Source organism: Piliocolobus tephrosceles, chromosome 9 (genome assembly GCF_002776525.5).
Source record: "Piliocolobus tephrosceles isolate RC106 chromosome 9, ASM277652v3, whole genome shotgun sequence".
NCBI classification, from domain to species: Eukaryota; Metazoa; Chordata; class Mammalia; order Primates; family Cercopithecidae; genus Piliocolobus; species Piliocolobus tephrosceles.
The window spans coordinates 22,503,374-22,526,112 of record NC_045442.1 but is presented as its reverse complement, the minus strand read 5'-3'; the positions used below and the strand labels follow the sequence as shown (position 1 = coordinate 22,526,112).

Here is a 22,739-nt window from a genome sequence, read left to right as displayed (position 1 = left end):
TGCCTTAGAATTTTCGAAGGGCATGTGACCCCACTGATACCTTGATTTCAGACTTCTAACCTACAAGACTGTGGGAGAATATGTGTCTATTATTTTAAGCCACTCAGTTTGTGGTAATTTGTTACAGCATCCGTAGGAAACCCATACAGAGCCTTTCCAGTGAGATTTAATTTTTTGAACGAATTTTTTAGTTTTAAGATTTGGCATTCAGTTCTTCTTTAGCATGTCTATTTCTCTGCTGAGAACTTCTATCTTTTAATTTACTTAATGAATACTTACCTTTACCTCTTGCAACCTGGTTATAATAGTTGCTTTAAACTCTGTCAGATAATTAATTCTAACATCTCAGGTTAAACATCTGTTCATCGTTTCCCCCTTCCCAGTATTTAACTGGATCTTTGTTTGTTGAGCAATTTTGGATTCTGTCTTGGACATTATGAGTATTACTCTTGGTCCTGTGAAAATCTGTTTGGTTTATGTTCACAGGAAATCAACCTAGTAGTTCGTTTCAAATCACAGGTCTCATCTCCTCTTCCGTAACCAGTATTTGGATGTTGGGGGTATGAATGTTGGCTATCCTGCCTGCCATTGGTCTCACGCATGCATAGGTCATAGGTGGGCCTGGGACTTACACCTGATCAGACACAACACTTAGAGGATTCCCTTCTCCAGCTCTTTTCTTTTGGGTTCTCCTATGTACGCTTGGTCTCCCAGGGACCCATTGTCCCATTCCTCTGGACAGAAGGATAGGTTTTCTTTTAGAGTTTTAGTTACTCATGATCCTGCCACCCAGTTCTGCATGACCAATTCAGTCCCTGGGCAGAGTGGTAAGGTAAAAGAGCAAAAAAAAAAAAAAAAAAAAAAAGACATTAAGTGTCCTGACATCCCTTCCAGCTCTGCCCTTCAAAGCACAGGGTCTTCCTTTCCCTGTTCCTACTGCCAGAAAAGACCTTTTTTTTTTCCTCCTCAAAGTTGTAGCTGCCTATATGGCTACTGCACATTTCCCTATTTGGGGCCGCTCTAGTGGCAGGGTGAGGAGAGTAAAAACAAGACAAATAAGAAAAAATGTTGTTCAGAGAGTTTCTCCACATTTCCTAGCTTGCAGTGGACCTCTCCACCATTCTCTGTCAAAAGAGGGAGCTTCACCCTCTGAGTTGCTCATACCGGCTGGGCTGCTCAGTTCCACAACTGAGGCCTTCCGTGGATCAAATGTGAGAGACAAAAGAGGAAAAAAATCAATAGGAAACTCTCTCATGAGGCTTTCTTCCTCAATTTTTGTTTTCCCTTCCCACTCTGCCTGCTACTGTCTGCTTTTCAGACAGCTGCTTTTTGAATTTTCCAGATGTTTTAGTTGCGCTGTTTAGTGGGACAGAGAGGCTGTAATAGACTTGATCTATTGCTTGGCATTGGGAGTGGGTCTATCTTTTAAAATTTCTTTTGTTTATCTTTCATTTCTACATGATTGCACAAAGGAGTGCTTCAAAGTCTTGCGTTTAAGCCACGCACAGTGGTGTAGGCCTGTAGACCCAGCTACCTGGGCGGACTGCTTGAGCCCAGGAGTTTGAGGCCAGCCTGGGCCACATAGCAAGACTCCATCTATAAGCGAAGAGAAGTATGAACTTACAGTGCCATCATCAACTGAAAATATTTGGTGCTTAAAAAAAAGCTGTTATTTAATTTTTTTTGAATATCTGTAACGCTAACAGAAAAGATTCCTCTCAAATACTTCACAGTGTATAGAAGTTATTGGAAGTTATGTTTTGATGATTATATGATCATTGTCTAGCATGGAATCTGGTTTATTAAAGATGAAATTATTTTTATGAAGTTAAAGCTCTAGTATTCACTCTGGTCAAGTATTCTGGTTGCACAACATAGAAAACAACTCCAAGAGGCTGAAGTAAAATGGGAAGTAGTTGTATGGTCTCTGAAATCTCATGGAATCCAAGAACAAGAAGCAAGAGGTTCATCTCAGCTTCCTAGTAACAACATTTGGAATTTGGAGTGCTAGGAGAAACCAAGGCAGCTTCTTTCCCGTATTTTTTTTTTTTTTTTTTGGTGGGGAGGATTGCATGATTCCTTACATTTATTACTTTCTATTTGCTTAATCCTCTTTCCTTTCTCCACAAAGTTATCAGCTTCTTAGAGACAGTACTGAGTCACTGCATCCATCTTGCCCAAAGCCAGCTCTGCCTCAGGTTAAAATAAATTTCATTTATGTTGAATCAGTCCATTTTCTGTTCTATTTTAGGCAGTTTGAGTTGGCTCGAATTGCAAAAGAAATCACCCTAAAAAACCATTTGCCACTTTATCCTATTTAAGGTTTCATCAGTTTTGAGATTCCAACTCCCTTCTCTTTCTCTAGATTTTTAAAAAAATTTTTATTTTATTTATTTTTTTGAGACAGAGTCTCGCTCTGTTGCCCAGGCTGGAGTGCAGTGGTGCAATCTCAGCTCACTGCAACCTTTGTCTCCCAGGTTCAAGTGATCCTCCTGCCTCAGCCTCTCAAGTAGCTGGAATTACAGGAGTACGCCACCTCGCCCAGCTAATTTTTGTATTTTTAGTAGAGACAGGGTTTCACCATGTTGGCCAGGCTGGTCTGAGCACCTGTTAAACCCAACACTGTCTTATGTACTTTCCATGTATTCACACATTTAATTTGTGAGGGTATGCATGAGATGTGTGAAACTATTTTCCCCTTTTTCCATATAAGGAAACTGAAGTCTAGAGAAGTTATGTAAATATAGTTATGAAATGGCAGAAGCAGTGCCAGAACCCAGGTTTCTCTTACTCTAAAGCCTAAATTCTTAACGCCTTCACTCGAATGTCTCCCAGAAACTATCAGGCAGTGGTCTTTTTACCAAGGAACAGTTTGTGCTTGGTGTTATCAACTAGGAAGAATGGGGAAAAAAAGATTATTTCCAGGGAGCAGTGAGAGCCAGACCATCTCTTAAATATATGTGTGTGCATGTGTGTGTGTGTGTGTGCATGCGTGTATATGTTTCAGGCGTGGCGTCTCCATGGTTTCTTTGAGTAAATATGAAAGGTGATTTACCTTACCTAATTAGATTAATGGAATATTAGCTTAAGAGTTATTAATGTTGGTGACAAATATCTCCTTTATACCCAGTGGCTCTAGCTCACCTGTTATACCTGAGAACAAGTAAGCATTGCTCACCATAACTGTTTCAAGGTTTGCTTTTTTTCATGCTTCTGGACAAAGCAGACAAGATAATTCACCTGGATGTGGTGGGAAAGGTCATTGCTTTGTGAGGGCTGACTTGGAAGACTGTGGTAGGTGATGTTAAACTTTGTGTGTACACACAAGCTCTCAAAAGTCACATTGTAGTGGCAACACAAACATACCTTGCAGGGTGGCACACCAGCGAAGAGCCAGCTGGGAGCCCAATCTTTCTTGGCATCCTCAAGGTGGAGTTGATCCTAGTACCAACTACTGTCTTTTTGGTATTTGCCAGAGGCCCTTGCAGAGACAGAAAACACCTAGCTTAATTTTCCAAGCTGGGGCAGGATGGGTTAGCACATTAGAAAGAGAGAAAGGCAATGGCAGGACCCATGGCTTGTTTTTGTGAGTACAGCAAGACTGATCCAGCAGTCAATGATGAACGTGGCAGGTGGTGAATAAGGCAGCTCCTTACAGCCCTCCCGGAGTTGATGCTTTTCTTTTGGCTTCCATTAACCTTCAATAACTATGGGATTCCCAAGGGCTTTAGCACAGGTACAAAGAGGTGGAGGAATTAAGCAATAGCTTAGAGGAAGCAACAGAGTTTTTCCTATTAAATCCCCTTTTCACCCTTGTCAGCAATACAGTGAGTTGACAGATGTTTGTAGCTTACTGCAGCATTTGGTTCCAGCTGTGCACACAGCATGGGTAGTAGTGGGAACATTGCGTTCCCCACCTGTTCATCATGTTCAGACTAGCGAGTGTGTGTTTAAGTACAGGCTGTGTCCGGGGCGGGCGGGGGAGGGGGCGGGGGAGGGGGCTGGCCTGTTTGTGTGTGTGTGTGTGTGTGTGTGTGTGTGACCAAATTGCTTCTATTTGTGAGGATTTTGTCACAGCCTAGGAGTCCAGGCTAATAGAGTCATGTTTTCTTTTTTTGTCAACTCTTCTTTTCAAACAGTGAGCAATTAATATTCTCTCTCAGCCAGCTCCCTTGCTTCTGTTAGAGGAAGTCGCCATCAAAGATATGGAAGTCAAGACAAATTTTGGTATTGCCTGACACTTTAATTTCAGATATAACTCGAGGACAGATGATTTATCTTAAGAAGCTTTCTTTTATTGGTAAATTACCTAGCTGATAGTTACAAATTTATCTTCTTCTACTTACATATTCCTTTTAGGAAAAAAGAGAATGAGAGAATCCTATACTTATATCCTTGAATTAGTTAAGCTACCTCAACTATTAAGAAATCCTGATTTTGGAATAAAATGCTAGCCATCATAGTCACCAACTTCACCAACTTTGGGCCCCTCTTGCCTCTTTGATAGCGTCAGTGTAAGTAGAATTCATTCATTCATTCATTCATTCATTCATTCATTCATTCATTCATTCATTCTTTCATTCATTCATCACACAAACATGTATCAAGTATCCATGCTTGTGTGTCTTATATTTTAGTATTTATTGAATTACTCATGCACTTGTTAAAAATGCAAATACCCAGGCCCTGGCTTCATCCTACTGAATCAGAATCTCCAAGGAGTAGGTACTAGAAATATGATTTTTTAAAAGTCTGTTTTAGAGGTACTCTAGGAATACAGAGATGAAAAGGACAGTCCTTTCTCCCTGCTAGATCATCATAGAAATGAATAGATAAGCTAGAGCAAGAAAAGTCCATCTAAGCCATGATAAAATATGTATGGCACCCATGACAGAGAGAGGTTGCTTCTACTAGGAGGAGGAGGGGTTGCCTAACCAGTTGGTGTAGTACTTGCTCTCCATCAGCTTGGGGAATGGCCAGTCTCCTAGAGTGTATGTCATGTTGCCTCCAAGAGTGGGCATTAGATACAGAAAGAAGGAATACATCTTGCCCTGTATTGTCCTAATCTAGCAGCCATCAATGGACTGAAAGGAAAGGGCTAGAAGGAGGATTTGCCAACTTGTCAATGCTCTCATTTCTGATGAACATTTTGCAGGTTTCTCTTTGGCAGTGCAATCAAGGCTGGAGATTCACAGTAAGGAACTTAAAAAGCTCATTGGGCTTACCATCAGGAAAAATGGAGTTTGGCTCTGTCCTTGCCATTTATTAGCTGGGCAGTTTACTTAGTCTGTTGCCTAGTTTCCCCCATCTACAAAGGCAGATAATAATATCTACATTACAGGATTGTTTTGGGAATTATATGATATATAATACATAAACTGCTTGACATTGTGCCTGGCATGTGGTCAGTGCTCATAAGTAGTATTTATTTTTAGTAATAATATAAATAATAATGGACCCCCATTTGGGTCCCCAGAAATGACTCCTTCTCAGGCCATCAAACCCAAACTCCATATTTACAGTGACTCTCAACTATTTGCTCTGTCCCAGCTCCCTGGAGGGCTATGACACTCTCATAGCAGTCTCACTGGCTCAGGGCAGTGATTCTCACTCTGGGGTCTATTCTTTCTAGCTTTGTTTTTATTTCCCCTGTTGATTCTGGAATTAGATAGGAAGGAGAGCAGTGTGTTGGAAGCAGAGGTGGAGATGGTAAGTGATGGTTTCCCAAGACTCAGTCCCCAAGATCTGCAAACAGCAACACAGCAAACCCCAGATTGCCACGGGCTCTGATTTTTGTCTCTCAGCATGAGTGTAGCCACGTTTCCATCCGAGCCTAATGGCGATGTCCACAGCCCCTGCCAAGAGCCTCAGAGCACAGACTTTAGTAGAAGATGGAAAATGAGTGACTCAACATAGTGAAGAAATTCTCCAACTCCTCAGCTTCCTTTAGATTGTCCAGAAAGGGAGACTAGAAGGGGTTCTCAAAACTAAGACTGGAAAGGGAGTTTATACCATTAGGGCAAAGATGGGGAGACGAAGGTACTGAAGTCAAATGAGACTTCTGTGAAATACTTTGGAAAGTACAGATTTTGAGACTGACTACATGAACAGCAGCAGCATCAATAACTGTATCACTGGTGCAGGCTGCAGACATCGGCTGGGAATGAAGGTGATTCTCAGGGCCCTTAATTTAGCCCTCAGCCCCCAGCCAGACCTAAGCCTGCAGCTGGCTGCACAGAGAGGCGGCCTGTTCCATCCTTGGAATTCCAGCTTAGGTGACTACTACATAAGGCATTTTGGTTTAGTGGTTCCTTAAATAAGACGACGTTCCTTTAAGTTTAATCTCTCTCCTGTTGAAATTTCCTACCCTCCTGGGCTTTACCCGTTAAACTGCTGCTCATCTGAAAAGTGCAGCTAGCAGGGTGCAAACTAGTGCTCTAGTGACCCTTAAAATCTATCCTGGGACAGCTAGCACGCACGGAAAGACTTGCCATTCGCCGCACTCCCCCCCCGCCCCAGCTATTCTTATCAGAGAGAACATGGAAAATATTCTCCCTTCATTGGCTACTCCCTCCTCCCCTTACTGAAGGATGGTGTGTGTACATCTGAATGGGGGTGGGATGCGGGGGGTGGAGTTTAGCTTTGGGTCCTCAACAAAAACATAATGGTTCCCAGTAGGCCAGAGAGGGCAACCAAGGAGGCAGGATCCTGGCCTCTCTCGGATCTGCAGGAAGGGTGGGCTGTGCGGGTCCAGGGTGGGATGCCCGTTCTGGCCGGCGGTGCCTGCTGAGCCCTTCCTGATGTGACTTTATTAGACAAACCCCCACTCCCGCCAGGGGTAGACACACGAGTATCTGCTTTAGGAAGATTTCTGCAACACGACAGGGTGTAATTCAAAATCTGGGTTCTCCTTTCCCGAGCTCAGAAACCAATTTGTTCTGAGATAGGAGAAGGCTCTGTAGGCAGATAGACCTAAGAGATGGGAGGAGGCGCCTGGCGTCAGCAGGTCGCTTCTCAGCCGTGACCACAAGCGGCCAGCAGGTGTCAGTGCGTCCTCGCTTTGCCCTGGCGTTCGGCTCCTGGACCCCTCCCCACCTCTGTCTAAGGGGGCGCGGTCCAGACCCCCCGGTCGCGCGTGTCCCGCAGACAGCTTCGTGGCTGGGAGGACACGTAGCCGCTTCTTCCCTAAGCCGAGGTCCGAACTCTGGCCTGTGGCATTTCCCCATAGGTGCTGTCCATTCCGGCCGGGGGTTCCATCCGAACCCGCGCCTTCCTCCCTCTCCAGCACTCCTTTTTCCCCAGCCGCCAGGAGCATCTGCAGACCGGGTCGGCTCTGGCCCGGAGCTGGGCTGCTCCAGATGTAACCCACACCGGAGGTTACTTCCCTCGATTTGGGCAGGGATTCCCCTCCACTTTTTCTTCCCTTTTCTCCCAAGATCCAGCTCCTTGAGGGCACTCACGGGTGCCCGTCGCGTTCTGCTCCGTCGGCCCGGAGCTGCATAGCCAACTCCCAGCAGGGGCCGCTCCCCCGCTCCCCCAATTACCAGGCTCCCTCTTTAAGCCTCTCGCTCAAGGTACGCGCCTCTCCAAAGGGCTGGTCCCGCCTGAGGGCAACTATCCCCGAGGTCCAGCGCTGGGCGCTGGCGCTAGACTGGCGGAGGGGTGGTGCGAGGGGCGGGGGAGGGTCGGCTTCCCACGTGGGGGCTGACGCTGGCTGCTCAGCAACGCCGGCTTGATCCTGGGGCTATAAAACGAGTCCACCGTGCGCGCAGCGGAGCAGCAGCAGCTCCGGCTCCGTGCAGACGCCCAGCAGCCGGCGTGCCACCGCCCAGCCGCTCCAGCGCCTTCTTCCCGCAGCCTTGCGCTCCAAGCCCAACTCGTGCTGTCGTCGGACCCCGGCCCATCCAGTCGCGCTCGGCGCCCACCTGGCGGACGCCCAGGAGACACCCTGCCTCCGTCGCGGCTCCTGGAGAGCTGATCGTTCACCTGCCCCGGCCCGCCTGAGGACGGGGGTGCCTTCATGCGGTGCCCACACTCCTCACCCCGCCGCCGCCGCCGCCCCCGAGCTCCGCACAGTGCGCCCCAGCCTCAGCAGGGCGCACAACTTTGGAAGTCTCGCGGCGCTCCGAGAGGCGGCAGGGTCCGCGCCCCAGCCCCGGGCCGGGCCCGGCCAGAACCGCAGCGTCTGGGGGAAGCCAGAGAGTCGGTAATCGCTTCGGGGATATAAGGAGACAGACATAGGACCCCAAGCTCGCATCAGCACCTCTCGGCTGCCCCCCGGGGTGGGGGCGGGCCCCGCACACGGTAAGACCTCTTGCTTTCGCTCAGGCTCAAGAGTCAAGATATAGATAACGATATGTATATATATATTTAATTTCCTGTCATCCTTCCAAGTTATCAGGCCACCGATGATTTTTGTTCTCCCTTCTTGAAGAATAAATCTCTTTACCCATCGGCTCTCCCTACTCTCTCCCGCCGCTTAGAAATAAAACTTGGCTGTGTTAGGAGCTCGGAGCGAAAAGGCGCCCACCGAGAGCGTCCGAAGCGCGAGCCAGGCGCAGTTCGGGGGACCCGGGCCATGGGCCGCTAGCGGTCCCCCAGCTCGGGCCCGGCCTCCCTGCGGCCCCCTCCCTATGTGAGCCGCAGCCAGGCGAGCAGGGCGCCGGAGGAAGAGGAGGACCCACGGGCGCCGGGCCGGAAGGCAGCTGGCAGCAGGCCCAGGCGAGCGGGCGCCCGCGTTCATGTTCCGCCAGGAGCAGCCGCTGGCCGAGGGCAGCTTTGCGCCCATGGGCTCCCTGCAGCCGGACGCAGGCAATGCGAGCTGGAACGGGACCGAGGCGCCGGGGGGCGGCGCCCGGGCCACCCCTTACTCCCTGCAGGTGACGCTGACGCTGGTGTGCCTGGTCGGCCTGCTCATGCTGCTCACCGTGTTCGGCAACGTGCTCGTCATCATCGCGGTGTTCACAAGCCGCGCGCTCAAGGCGCCCCAAAACCTCTTCCTGGTGTCTCTGGCCTCGGCCGACATCCTGGTGGCCACGCTCGTCATCCCTTTCTCGCTGGCCAACGAGGTCATGGGCTACTGGTACTTCGGCAAGGCTTGGTGCGAGATCTACCTGGCGCTCGACGTGCTCTTCTGCACGTCGTCCATCGTGCACCTGTGCGCCATCAGCCTGGACCGCTACTGGTCCATCACACAGGCCATCGAGTACAATCTGAAGCGCACGCCGCGCCGCATCAAGGCCATCATCATCACCGTGTGGGTCATCTCGGCCGTCATCTCCTTCCCGCCGCTCATCTCCTTCGAGAATAAGCGCGGCCGCGGCGGCCCGCAGCCGGCCGAGCAGCGCTGCGAGATCAACGACCAGAAGTGGTACGTCATCTCGTCGTGCATCGGCTCCTTCTTCGCTCCCTGCCTCATCATGATCCTGGTCTACGTGCGCATCTACCAGATCGCCAAGCGTCGCACCCGCGTGCCACCCAGCCGCCGGGGTCCGGACGCCGCCGCCGTGCCGCAGGGGGGCGCCGAGCGCAGGCCCAACGGCCTGGGCCCAGAGCGCGGCGCGGGCCCGGGGGGCGCGGAGGCCGAGCCGCTGCCCACCCAGCTCAACGGCGCCCCTGGCGAGCCCGCGCCGGCCGGGCCGCACGACGCCGACGCGCTGGACCTGGAGGAGAGCTCGTCGTCCGACCACGCCGAGCGGCCTCCGGGACCCAGCAGACCCGAGCGCGGCCCCCGGGGCAAGGGCAAGGCCCGGGCGAGCCAGGTGAAGCCGGGGGACAGCCTGCCACGGCGCGGGCTGGGGGAGACGGGGATCGGGACGGCGGCGGCAGGGCCGGGGGTGGAGCGCGCTGGGGCCGCCAAGGCGTCGCGCTGGCGCGGGCGGCAGAACCGCGAGAAGCGCTTCACGTTCGTGCTGGCCGTGGTCATCGGAGTGTTTGTGGTGTGCTGGTTCCCCTTCTTCTTCACCTACACGCTCACTGCCGTCGGGTGCTCAGTGCCGCGCACGCTCTTCAACTTCTTCTTCTGGTTCGGCTACTGCAACAGCTCGCTGAACCCGGTCATCTACACCATCTTCAACCACGACTTCCGCCGCGCCTTCAAGAAGATCCTCTGCCGCGGGGACAGGAAGCGGATCGTGTGAGGTTTCCGCCGGCGCCCGCGTAGACTCACGCCGACTGCAGGCAGCAAGGCACCGAGGGGTGCTCAGCCCCAGGGCACTCAGAAACCCGGGCCCTGTCTGCTATGCGTTTCCTCGTCTGGGGTGGCTCTGCAGCCTCCTGCGGGCGGGCGTCTGCTGCTCCTACAAGGGAAGCGTTCTTGCTGCCAGACCCACGCATCCCCAGTTGTTGGTCTGGCGACTCTTGACCTGAAGCCATCTTCCTGGTGGGCCACCCCTAATCAGTATTGCTTCCTGAAGGTATTTTCTCACCTTCTTCCCCTGGTACAGCCCTCACAGCTCTTCAGAGCAAACACTGGACTACAAGGGCATGGCTCACAAAAGGTTAATGGATGGTTACCTACGGGGTTACCTAGCCCTGGCTAATTCCCCTTCCATCCCGAACTCTCTCTCTCTTTTTTAAAAACCACTCAGGGCAGCCCTGCCTGCCCTTCCCACCACCCCCTCCACACTGTAAATAGACACTATTTTTGATAGTACACATGGGGACCCCATATCTCTTGACCTTGGTTTTGACGGTGAAATCCTGGCCTTGGGAGAGATACCTTCCAGGCAGACACAGCTCTCTGGTTCAGGCCAAGCCCCATTTGCAATGCAAGCCCTTTCTGGTGTTATGATGTCCCTCTATGTCGTCCTTTTCACCAGCAACTGGTGACTGTCCCTTTGACACGGACCTGCTTGGAGATTTCCTGACAGGGAAAAGATTTCTGTCCATTTTTTTTTCCTGTGCCTAACAGCATAATTGCCTTTTCCTATGTAAATATTATGATGATGGATCAAGACATAAGTAAATGAACCTTTCTGCCTCACATCAGCCCTGTGTATAAAGCCATTATTCTCTGATGCACTGTTCGCCCCAGTAACTCACTTTAAAACCTCTCTTTCCAGTGTTTCCTCTCTCCCCGCAGGGCCACTGCTTGAAGAAGAATATGTATGTTTCTGTCTTGTATGTATGTGCGCCCCTCCTGCCCCAAAAGTGCTGACTATGGGGAAATCTTTTAGCTGCTGTATTTAGACACCAAGGAGTGGAAATTATGTGGAAGAAGCAAACCTGATACAATTTGCCCAAGGTAAACAGTTTGAAAAGACAAATGGGCCTGCCAAACTGTACAGTTCCCGCCCCAAGAGCTGTTAGGTATCAAAGTGTGGTCCTTTCCCCCCTCCCTGCTTTTCTGGTTGAGATCATGTCATTGATGAACTGCCAAAGTCAGGGGAGGAGGGCGGGGACCTTGTGTTTACATCTGCGTTTCTACATGTTTTAGACAGAGACAACTTAAGGCCTGCACTCTTATTTCACTAAAGAAAAACTAATGTCAGCACATGTTGCTAATGACAGTGGATTTTTTTTAAATAAAAAAGTTTACAGATCAAATGTGAAATAAATATGAATGAAGTGGTCCTCTTGTCTGTTATCTGAGTTTTCAAAAGCTTTAAGACTGTGGGAACATCTGATTTTATGGATTTTTTAAAAATAAAAAATGTAGATTATAAAATTTTTTTAAACGTTCGATCAATAACAAGGCTACCATTTCCTAAGTGTTTCTGACATGCTAGACACTGTGGTGAACTGGTTGTAGGCATTGCCTTGTTTACTTTTCTCAAGAACCCTATGAGGTAAGTTCTATTACTATCCCCGTTTTTCAGGTGAAGAAACTGAGTCTCAGAGCAAGTGACTTGCTCAAGGTTAACAAGCGGTGGAAATGCATTGTACCTAGCTTTATCTCGTTCTAGGGCCTGTACTCTTAACCCCAGAACCTTTCCAGAGTTTTGGCATTAGCCCTTCTCAGAACACTCCCAGTGGAGAGGTGTCTATGCCGTGTGCTATCTACACCAGGTGTGAGATATATCCCAAGTATGTAATATACACAAGGTGTATACATACCCCAGTGTCTGTATGACCTAATGTGTCTGTATACCTCAAAGTGTGTATCTACTCCAAAGTCTGGTGTATGCACCAAGTGTGGAATATATCCAAAATGTATATCTCACCTTAAAGCATGGTAATATATGACATGTAACATATACTCCATAGTGTGGTTATGCACAGAGTATGGTCTAAACACCTGAATAGAACCATGTATTAGTTGGTGGTTTGTGGTTTGAATTGTCTCTGGCCAGAAGGCACGCATCCTTCTTGTTGCATTGCTGTAATAGCAAAGTCTGCTCTGCGGTCTAGGAGGGCTTATGGTCCTCACACTATGGTTATGGCACTTTGAAGCTGGAAGGGGCCTGAGCAATCCAGGAGTCCAACCCCTCATCTGACAGATGAGAGGACAAATGCAGATTCAAGAGGAAGTGACTTGCTCAGGATTCCATGGTGCTAGGTGACAGGGCTCTGGCTCCAGGCTGCCTGGGTTAGGGAGCAGCTGAGAGATGTGTATATAGTCAGATGCAGTACTGATGAATAGCCACTCATGGAGGAGGGGATTTGAGGGGCAAACCCAAGCATCAGGCTGTGGTTTTGGGGGAGGCCAGCTGTTGTGAGCCCTGCCACCTGTAATATGTATAGATCAGCTTTGGACTTCCCCCAGAAGCAGGTCCTCTGCACCCTCTGGGCCGTACATGCAGCATCTCCTCATCTTCCTTTGCTTCTCTGGTGCAGGAGAGGGTGTCTGTGTATGCAGCGGTGGGAGGGTGGAGAGCCCTGAGAAATTATCTGGGCACTGAGGGGTCTGGGAGAGGGAAGACCATGGCTCTGAAGGGGTGAGGAATTCCTGCCGTCACCTGGATCCTCTGAGCCGGCAGACGGGACGATGGCCAGGTGCTGGGCTCCAGTGACCCTGGCTCAGAGGCTTCAAAAACCAGCCTCCTGGCCTGTGGCGCCAAGGCTGGCTCCCTGGTCTGGTTCTGTGGCCTGCTCCCCATCCCACGCTCACCCCAGCCTCTCTTGTCCCTCCTCACTCCAGTGCACCCATCACCCCAAAGGCAAACAGTGCCAGACAATAGCCTGCCTGGCAGGCCCCCAGGCCCCAGGCTGTGTGTCCCAGCCACAGGAGCAGATACAAACACTGCTTGCTGTTGACTCTCAGCTCTGTCCTGTCTGCCAGGGAAGTGTTTGCTTTGCCTCCACCCCCAGAGGGGGCAGAAGCATGGGCTGTGGTGCTACACGGAGGGGCCTCTGGTGTCATGCTCCTTCCTCCTCGATACAGAAGCAGAGAAGCCTCAGAGGTGGATGGAGGCGTCAGAAAGTGGGGGAGAGAGGGCTGGAACCCAGGCATGGATGGGTTTCTGAGTTCACAGTAGGAATCACTGTTTATTCATTTGCAAAGGGCTCAAGCAACAGTCTGGCAAGGTGTGGGGTGGGGAGGGAAATTGAGGCAAAATGGCTCCCACAGGGATCTTGGCTTAAAGAGCAGGAGATAAGACTCTAACCCCCACATTTTCCTGTGCATAGAATCTGTTCCCGAGTATCTGGGCCAAGAGGGTCTGTCTTGGTAGCTGAATCTCCTGTTTTATGTAACTTTGGTTGGGATATCGAAAGTCATTGGCTTTTGGGTCTGAAGTGTGTCTTGCTAGATTTACTCCTGCAAGTGCACTGGGTTAGGGGAAGGGTAGTGCCTTCGTTTGAGTCTGGGCACAAGCACGATCACCCCAAGGCTTTGTTCAATTTCTTCTGTGCTAAAAGGCTGGAGGAGAGAATGATGAAAACATGGCTTAGGCTTTCCCCTGTCTAGGACCCTATAATCAAATCAGAGATTTAGAGCCAGAAGCATCGTCATCAGTCCTTAACTCTTACCTTGTAGTGGCAGATCAAGGGACCTGGGACCTAGAACAGCTGTTGGTTATGTAGCATTCCAGGAGCCCTTGAACCCACTCCTCCCTGTGACTCTCCGTCTGATGCCACATACACCCAACATGAATTCTATTTTGTTTTGGGATGTGGTGAGTGGCTAATCAACCCCCAAGGACCCCCGTGCCTGCTTTGTGTCATGGACCATCCTAGGCATTGCAAGGCAGTTCTCTTCCTTCCCTGCATGCACTGTGCAAAACTCACCACTTGTCCCTGTGGAGTGAGATGAGGACCCGCCTCTGCCCTCTGGAAGCTTTGGAGATACATGGGAAGCCAGGATGTGCCTGTGAAAATCACTAATTAGCCACACACAGTGACAGTGTGGCAGTAGGGGAGAGGATGCCATGTGCCTACCAAGGATAATGGGCGTCTGTACTGTGAGTGAGCGGTGGGGGAGAGGTGGCTGTGGCTGGGAGCTCAGAGCATAGAATGTGGGAATTGGGATGCCCACACTTTGAGAAGGAAGCCCGTGAAGGAAGCTCTGGTTCTAGCAGCTGAGTCCTGTGGGACCAGTGCCAGGCCTGGGCAGTGGCACCTGAGCCCAGGTCAGACCTCAGCTTTCATCCAACCTTATCCTTGGGGATGGCATGACAAGGTCCTGTCCCCATTCAGGGACACCTGTAAGGAAGTCTACCTCCTTGATTCAGTAGCATAATAGGATCCAGGTACCCAGGTCCAGAGCCCAGTGCCAGGCTAGCCCTTGGGCCTCTGCCCTGGGCCCTGCCATCCCTCACAGTGGGCCTGAGAGTCCGGGGTGCAGGATGGGGCACCTTCCTCAGCAGAGGGCATGCTGGAGAGGGAGACCACGTCAAGTCACAGAGCAAAATCACTGACACTCGGATTTGTTTTGGAAATAGCATTGATCTATTTGATTACCAGAAATCCTGGGGTTTAGAGTTAGTTAAATACAAAAAAAGAGAACAGGGCCTGTTGGAAAGAGCCTGGACCGAGGATTAGGAGGCCTGGCTTCTAGGCCCGGTTTTGTCTTTTACCAGTGATGTGATCTTGAGCAAATCCCTCTCTGAGTCCCTGCTTCTTCATTTATGAAATGCAAGTGGTTGGTCTAATATTATTTAAAAGTGTGTTCTGTGGAGTTAATTTAACTACAAAATCTATCTATAATATCTACGTTATCCATCGACATTATCATTCTATCTGTCTCTACTGTCTATCACCTCCGTATCATCTCTTCCCTGTCTGCCACCTATCTGGTGAAATGCTGGGGTAGGCAGTCTTTAATAGGTACCTCTCCTTCAGGATCTCTCGGAGACTTTGATGTGCCTATGTGGTTTGCGATTGTCTGAGAGAGGATGACATGGTGTGCTGTTTCCCAAACTCCCTGGACTGTGGAATTTCATTTTTTTTTTTTCTACAGAGCATCTCAGTGAATCATGTTTGCTGGAACACTTGTTGAGTAACACTGGGTTAAGGGATCTCATGGGGCTTTTCTGCTGATCCATTTTATAATTCTATGAAATGCAGGTCTGCTCTCTCCTTCTGTCCAGGCCATAGGTGAGGCACGCCGGGAAGGGCCAAGCCATGTGCTCTCTGTAGGGACAGCTGGCGCTAAGGGCCATTGGCCTCATGGAGGCTGGGGTAGAAGTGAGGGTTTGGTGTGTTTTCCAAACATAAGCTAAGCCTATGTATATGTGTGTGTAACATGTGAGTGTCTATGGGTGTGTGTGTATATGTATCTGTGTGTGTGTAAACAGGCACAAATGGTCACTGAGGACCACTTTGCTCACCTGGACCTGACATGTGAGGGTATACATGTATGCACCAGGAGAAGAGGTCACAAAGGAAATTAAAGGGGAGCGTGGTGTGTCTCCTGGTTGTCATGTCACTTGGCCCCTCCCTGCCTGCGAGCCTGCTCCCCCGAGGTGGAATGCCACTCCCCTTCTAGGGCAATGAAGCCAATCTAGGAGGAGGATGGGATGATGCAATGTGCACATTCTGGGGCAGGCAACACTGCTTCTCTGGCAGGCGTATTGTGTAGCCTCCAGGCCGTCCTGTTCTCCGTGGAAGGGGCAGTTTATCTGACTACAGAGAATTCTGGAGGGGATGGGAGGCAAGAGTGAGAGGCTGTTAATGTCCCCAGGTTTTTCAAGGGCAGGGACTTGAGACCTCTTTAAAATCTGTACCTGAGAAAAACAAGATGGCACCCTGTGAAGGGATGAGAGAAGGGGAATTGAAAACAGACTATTTGTAAGGTACAGGCAGGGTTAAGAGAAACTTACAAGGGCCCTGGGACATGCACAGTGGGAAGCTGTCAGCACCTTCAGAAGGGGCGAGGTGCTACCCACACTATTGGAACTGGGACTTCGGGGAAGGATGCCTGGCAGGCACTGCTGGCAGAGGACCCCTGCAGCCATTGCTAAGCTGTGTCCGGACAGGGAGAGGGCAGGGAGAATCAGCACGTTCTCCACTCTCACTCCTGCACCCTGATCTGCTGGTGGCTGCCCTTAGGCAGAACTCAGCACAGAAGAAAGAGTAAGGGGGCAGCTCACAGGGCTCAGCCTTCCAGGGCTCAGCATGGACAAGGGCAGAGACTATAGCCAGAGGTGCAAGTAGAGAATATCTAGTGTAGAACCCAAAGGCTGAGAAAGGCAGAGTAACAGCACTTTGGGGAACAGGCTGGAGAGAGGCCAGCTGCCTTTCTGCAGTTTGTCCAAGGGCCAGCTGCTTGGGTCACTGGGCATCTGTAGAAGAAAAGCACAGGCCCTCCTTCCTCCCTGACTATGCAGATGCGAGGCTGTGTGTGGGGTTATGATGTGTGGCCAGACTGTGTGAGGATGTGCGCATGCGTGCGCGGACAGGTGAGAGAGAGAGAGCCCCAGGGACCCATGTGGCTGGCTCTTGGCCACAGTTCTCTGGGTAATCCCCGTCCCATGTCTGTGGCTCAGACAGAGCTCAGAGCTGCCCAGCAGTGATGGCCGCTGAGGCTGCGGCCACTGGGGAGTCCGCTGCTCTGTTCTCAGCATGCTCGCTGGACACACTTAAGGGATTGTTTTTTATGCCCTAGGCCCAGAGGAGACATGGAGACGTTTAATGAACGAATGATAGAGTCCTTCCTTCGTTTATTCATTCAACTATGTTTTGGAGCCGCCCCAAGCTAATGTTACTAACATCACTCTACTTGTACTAGGTGTTGGGGTAGAGTGGGGAGCAAACTAATTAGGATCTTTACCTCACAGAGCTTCTTCTGTTATTGGGGACAGCTTCCTCTTGTGTTGGGGGACAGCTTCCTTTGTGGGGAGAGGGCTTCTTCTTTTGTTTGGGGAGAGCCTCTTTTGTAGGGGAAGAGCTTCTTCTTTTGTTGGGGGAGAGCTTTTTCTTTTGTGGGGGGAGAACTTTTGTGCAGGGGAGAGCTTCTTTTGTGGGGGAAGCTACTTCTTTTGTGGGCTCCAGCAAGTGGTAAGCCTAGTGATGCAGGCGCCAGGGTGGATGGGCTCACCATGGGGAAAGCTGGCCCAGGTGAAGGCATTGGGGAGGGAGCCTGGAGAAGTGTGCAGTCAGATGAGAGATGAGAGATGGGCAGGAATAGGTCCAGTAAAGGGACTGGGAGTGCCAGGGGTGGGGGGCATTGCATGTTCAAGCAACTTATGAAGTCCACTTTAATAGGACCATGAGATGTGAGAATGGCGAGGCTGGAGGAGGACAGTCCAGATCATGCAGCCACAGGTAAAGGTTTTATCTTGAGGGCATGGGGAGCCATGAGAGGTGTTTTAGGCAGGGAAGGGACATGATCAGATTTTTTTTTTTTTTGGTTCAGAACAATCATTCTGGCTGCTGGTTGGAGACTGTTAGGGGAGGGGTAACTCAGAACGTTAATAGCCTGACTAGGGTGTTGACACCACAGGGAAGGCCAGGAACCCTCACTCCCTCAGGGTCACCCAGTGGCAGCGCCAGTTTCTGTGCAGACCCAGATATTGGGATTTTAGAGCTTCTCTTACCTGCAAAATACTGTATACCACTGCCCCTACCCTCTGTGAATTTCCATCTTCTCCTTGGCTCAGAGCTTCCTATTCATGGTCAAATGCAAATATCTCCTGGAGCGTGAATTCAGTCGGTCGTGGTGGTATATTGACCTAACAGGCCACGGGACCTGACCTGGTCTGACTTGCTTCTTGTTTCCGAACATCACCGTCTTATTGACACAACAGGCCAGGGAAGATTTGAGGAGAGACTGTGGAGCACAAGCACGTCATGTCCCCAAAGACTAGTTGATTATCAAGGGTGAATGAGAGCTTGCAAGGACTCACCCCTGCCAACTCCATGGATTCCGCTTGGGAATCAGAAGATCTGATAAGCCCAAAATCTGAAACTCGCACTGCTGACTCCCGTGCCAGGCTGTTCAGGCCCACAAAGATAAAAATCATCCATTTCCAAGAAGTTAGGAAACTTGTGACTTGACAGGGATGTCTACTTTGCCTGCCATGAGGAGCTCTCAGCAGCAAACTCGTTGCTCTTGGCTGGGCCTTTTCCTATGACCCTCCACATTTGCTTGTTTGCCTGAAACCTGATCCTTCCATTTTGAACACTTGCTTGGAATGGAGCTATCCCTCCCAGGAGCTCCCAGAGAGGGTGGCCCAGGTGAAGGCATTGGGGAGGGAGCGTTGGGTTCTACACTAGATATTCTCTACTTGCCCCTCCGACTATAGTCTCTGCCCTTGTCCATGCTGGGCCCTGGAGGGCTGAGCCCTGTGAGCTGTCCCCTTACTCTTTCTTCTGTGCTCTCTGAGTTCTGCTAAAAGCAGCCACCAGCAGATCAGGGTGCAGGAGTGAGAGTGGAGAACGTGCTGATTCTCCCTGCTCTCTCCCTGTCCGGACACAGCTTAGCAATGGCTGCAGGGGTCCTCTGCCAGCAGTGCCTGCCAGGCATCCTTCCCCGAAGTCCCAGTTCCAATAGTGTGGGTAGCACCTCGCCTCTTCTGAAGGTGCTGACAGCTTCCCACTGTGCATGTCCCAGGTCTTGGAGGGAATGGCTGGTATTCCTGAGAAGGGCACTTTAAAGCTGAAATTTTGGAGTCAGGAAGATCTGAATTAAAATCCTGGTTCCATCACATAGCTTTGGTTTAACCTTGAACAGATGGCTAAGCACCAGTTTCTCCACATGTAACTTGTAGAAGAAGTTGCCAGTGTTTTGGTAGGTTGCTTAGGCCTACGCTTGGCATCTGGTAGGGGCTCAGTAGTGCTAACCTTTTCTTCTCCAGTTTGGAAGCTGGGCAGCTCCTTTTGCTCCCATAACTGCTCTGGGCTGAGCGGGGCTGGGCTGGGCAGTGTTTTAGGGTGATTTGTGACAGAGATTTGACCTCTTAGGTCTTAGCTTTCTCTCTTTACAGCCTGATGGAAGACGTTGTGTCTTCAATAGCACAAGAGGGTGGGTCTAGAAGAACTACAAGACCCATATGAGACCTGAACGACCACAATGCATGTCTATACTTGAAACTGAGGTCTCCTGATGCCAGGTTAGTGCTCCTTGCTGCTTCGCTGCACCACAGGTTGGTTTAACTATCTTCTGAACATAATGCTCGTTTCTGCCTCCATAACTCTGCTTCGATTCTCCTGCATATGGAATGCCACATACATGCTCCCTCTGCTGCCTCCCAAAATCACACCCAAACTTTAAAGCCAAGCTACACCACCACACTTTAAAATTTTAATAGTGGAAAGAACCTGGGGTTTGGCATCAGTTATACTGAGGCTTAATCCTTGGGTCTGTCTTGCTGTCAGTTCCACTCCCCATCTCCAAAGGTGGCAAATGCCCAATAGGGTACATGGCGGAGGGCGCCATGCTGCCGCTGAGAGGAGCTGCTCATGGGCCTGCCCCCTGCCCTCCCATTCTTGAAAGCTCTGAGGGAGGGTCTTTTCATCACTCTTTCTTCTCGTTCAAATGGACTGGGGCTAGAGACTGGTATCTTCCCCAGTTCTTCTGTGCCCACTGCTGGAGAGCTTTTGGTCAGAGAGTTTCAGATCTAAACCAAAAGGGCTGGGTGTGGTGGCTTATGCCTGTAATCCCAGGACTTTGAGAGGCTGAGGCGGGTGCGTAATTTGAGGCCGAGAGTTCAAGAGCAGCCTGGCCAACATGGTGAAACCCTGTTTCTACTAAAAATACAAAAATAGCTGGGCATGGTGGTGCATGCCTCTAATCCTGTCTACTTGGGAGGCTGAGGCGTGCGAATCGCTTGAACCCAGAAGGTGGAGGTTGCCTTGAGTGGAGATCGCGTCACTGCACTACAGTCTAGGTGATACGGGGAGACTCTCTCAAAAAAGAAAAACAAAACAAAACGTAAACCTAAAGGAAATCATGAGAAATGCAGATTTTCCCCTTAGAGGGAAAGGTTTCTACCCTATAAGCCGCCCCTAACTCATGAGTTCTCCAAAGCTCTCCAGCGTGGGGCTAAGAAGAGCTTAGATTGTGGTGTCTGATGGACTGGGCTTTGCATTCTGGCCTCAACTCTGGCAGTCCACGTGACCCTGGATGTGTTGTTTTCTTTCCCACGGCATCAAGTAAAAGTGGGTAAAATATTACCTATCTCATGGGGCTGCTGTAGAATTAAACGAGGTGATGACTTTGCAGTAATAACTCAGCATTTGACGTAGAAGATGGCTTTGGTCCTGTGAGCTATAGGTCTGGGGGCAGGGCTGCCTCTGTGTAATCTCTGGACACTCTTTGATCCCATCTCCAACACTTGCCTCCTGCTCCGCCAGCTTTGTGGAATGTGGCCTGTGGATCCATATTTCACTTCAGGGTTGCACCAGGGTTCTCTGTTTTTGTCCCAGTGTAAGTTCTGAAAGGGCAGAGCAAATAGGAGGAAGTGAAGGGAACTAATTAGAGTAATTTCTTTACTGCTTTATGCTTTGGTTTACTCATATGTAAAAATTTTGGTTTTTTGTTTGGTAAGAAACAAACATGTTAATGTAAGTGTTTAGAACAATGTCTGGTGCAAAGTAATTGCTCAATAATGGTTAGCTGTTATTTACTTATTTATTTGGCACTTACTGTGAATTTGTCACTATGCTAAGTCCTGAGGATACAAAATGGGAAAGATCTAATTCCTGTCCTGAGTTTCATGTTGGAGATAAAGTAAATAACGAGAGTAACTCATTGTGTTATAGACAATGCAAGAAATTAGAATCAGTAGTTCTCACCAATAATAGGGCATTAACTCTGCAACATTTATTTCTTTTATATACTGGAATATTTTGTGTATTTAAGAAGAAAACAAATTTATGTGAAAACTATTCATAATATAGATTTAAGAGAACAAGACAGATGATAACCAATAGAGTATGATCTCAGAGAAATTGAAAAATAAAAAGACAAAAAAACTGGAAAAACAAAACTGTTAGTAGTTACCTTTGCAGTCAATTTTTTCCTAAAATTTTCTTCTTACATTTTTCTGTGATGATCATGTATAACTTTTGTAGCAAAATGAAAAATTCTTTGAAAGCAAGAAGGAAACACTATAGTGTCTCCAGTTTAGAGGGAAGATATGTTACTGTCTATTGAAGAAATGAGGGCTGTGATGACAGAAGATGGACATAATCAATTCATAAAAATTCAAAAATAGATGTTTACAGCAGGAAAAAAACAGTTTCACCAAAAAGAAAATCAACACAATGGGAAAAGATATTAGGTAGAAAATATTCAGAAAAAATTCCAATCCTGCACATTTAAGACTGATTCCTTATAATAAGAGGAGTCTGATATCGATGTTGATGGTTGGCACATAGGGAAATAAATGCATCTCCATTTGGTTAATGGAAGAACTTCCTAGCAATGAAAGAAATGAGCCTGAGAACAACTGTAGGATATCTCACAGTAAAATAAAATATGGAAATAATAAAGTCACATAATAAAATCACAGTAAAAAGGAGAAATCACAGAATGCAAGGCCGGGAAAGCCATGGCTGTGCTGGAGGTCGACAGCAGGTGTCTGTTCTGACTGCTGCATGCTCATGCTCTATTGGGTGCTAATATTTTAAATGGCCCCTCTAGAATCACACGTGTTCATACATACTGGTATGATATGCAAATTGGGCCTTATCTTCTGGAGAGAAATCTGGCAATATTGTAAGAAGAGCCATAACATTACTTACAATATTATTTTTCTCCATTGTCGCACTCTTGAAAAACACTCACTAAAGAACTAATATTAAGAGAAAAAAGATGCCCACAATAAGGCTGTTTATGTTAACAAGCATTGAAAACTATCTGATGTCCACTCATAGGGACATGGCATATTTTCATAACGCCACATATCCATCAGGATTGTTTGCAATGCCCTCTTCATATCTGAGTTCTCATGCAGTCCCACCAGTGGGTGCATATTGTCATTCTGACTTTGTGGTAGATCTATGCGACACGCCAAGGTTACTCAGCGTTCAGTTTCTGCTCTACCACTTCTTCAGGAGCACAGTCCACAGATCTTCCCTTAGCTTGTGGCTGCATGTTTATGATGCCACATCCAAGGACTTTGTTTCCTGCTGAGTTTCAGTCACCTACAACCCATAGAAGGCATCCAGTAAACATTTGGTGGATGAATGAGTTAATATGATGAAATACACCTAAGTCAGTAGATGTGACCATTGAGAACCACGTTAATGCAGGAATGGTGAATGCAAAAATGAGAACATGATGTTGAGTGTGACAAAGCACACATATTATATGACTGCTCCACACTGGGTGTGCACAAAGACAGAGGAAATCGCTCACCTCACGGGGGCTAAGTTCCGCAGGAAAGAGAACGTAAGTGCTTATGTTTTAAGGA

General features: G+C 49.1%; 1 protein-coding gene and 1 pseudogene across 1 annotated transcript; both read left to right on the top strand.

Moving 5' to 3' along the window:
* The window catches only part of LOC111538896, an 82,911-nt pseudogene that overhangs the window by 46,491 nt on the left and 13,681 nt on the right, over nucleotides 1-22,739 (top strand).
* On the top strand, nucleotides 6,504-11,668 carry ADRA2A (adrenoceptor alpha 2A). Its single transcript, XM_023206608.3, has one exon. The coding sequence runs from the start codon at nucleotides 8,742-8,744 to the stop codon at nucleotides 10,137-10,139; it is 1,398 nt and encodes a 465-aa protein (XP_023062376.1). The 5' UTR covers nucleotides 6,504-8,741; the 3' UTR covers nucleotides 10,140-11,668.

Bases quoted from the DNA above. Each gene is read 5' to 3' on its own strand.
- ADRA2A (XM_023206608.3), top strand. From the start codon at position 8,742: ATGTTCCGCCAGGAGCAGCCGCTGGCCGAGGGCAGCTTTGCGCCCATG.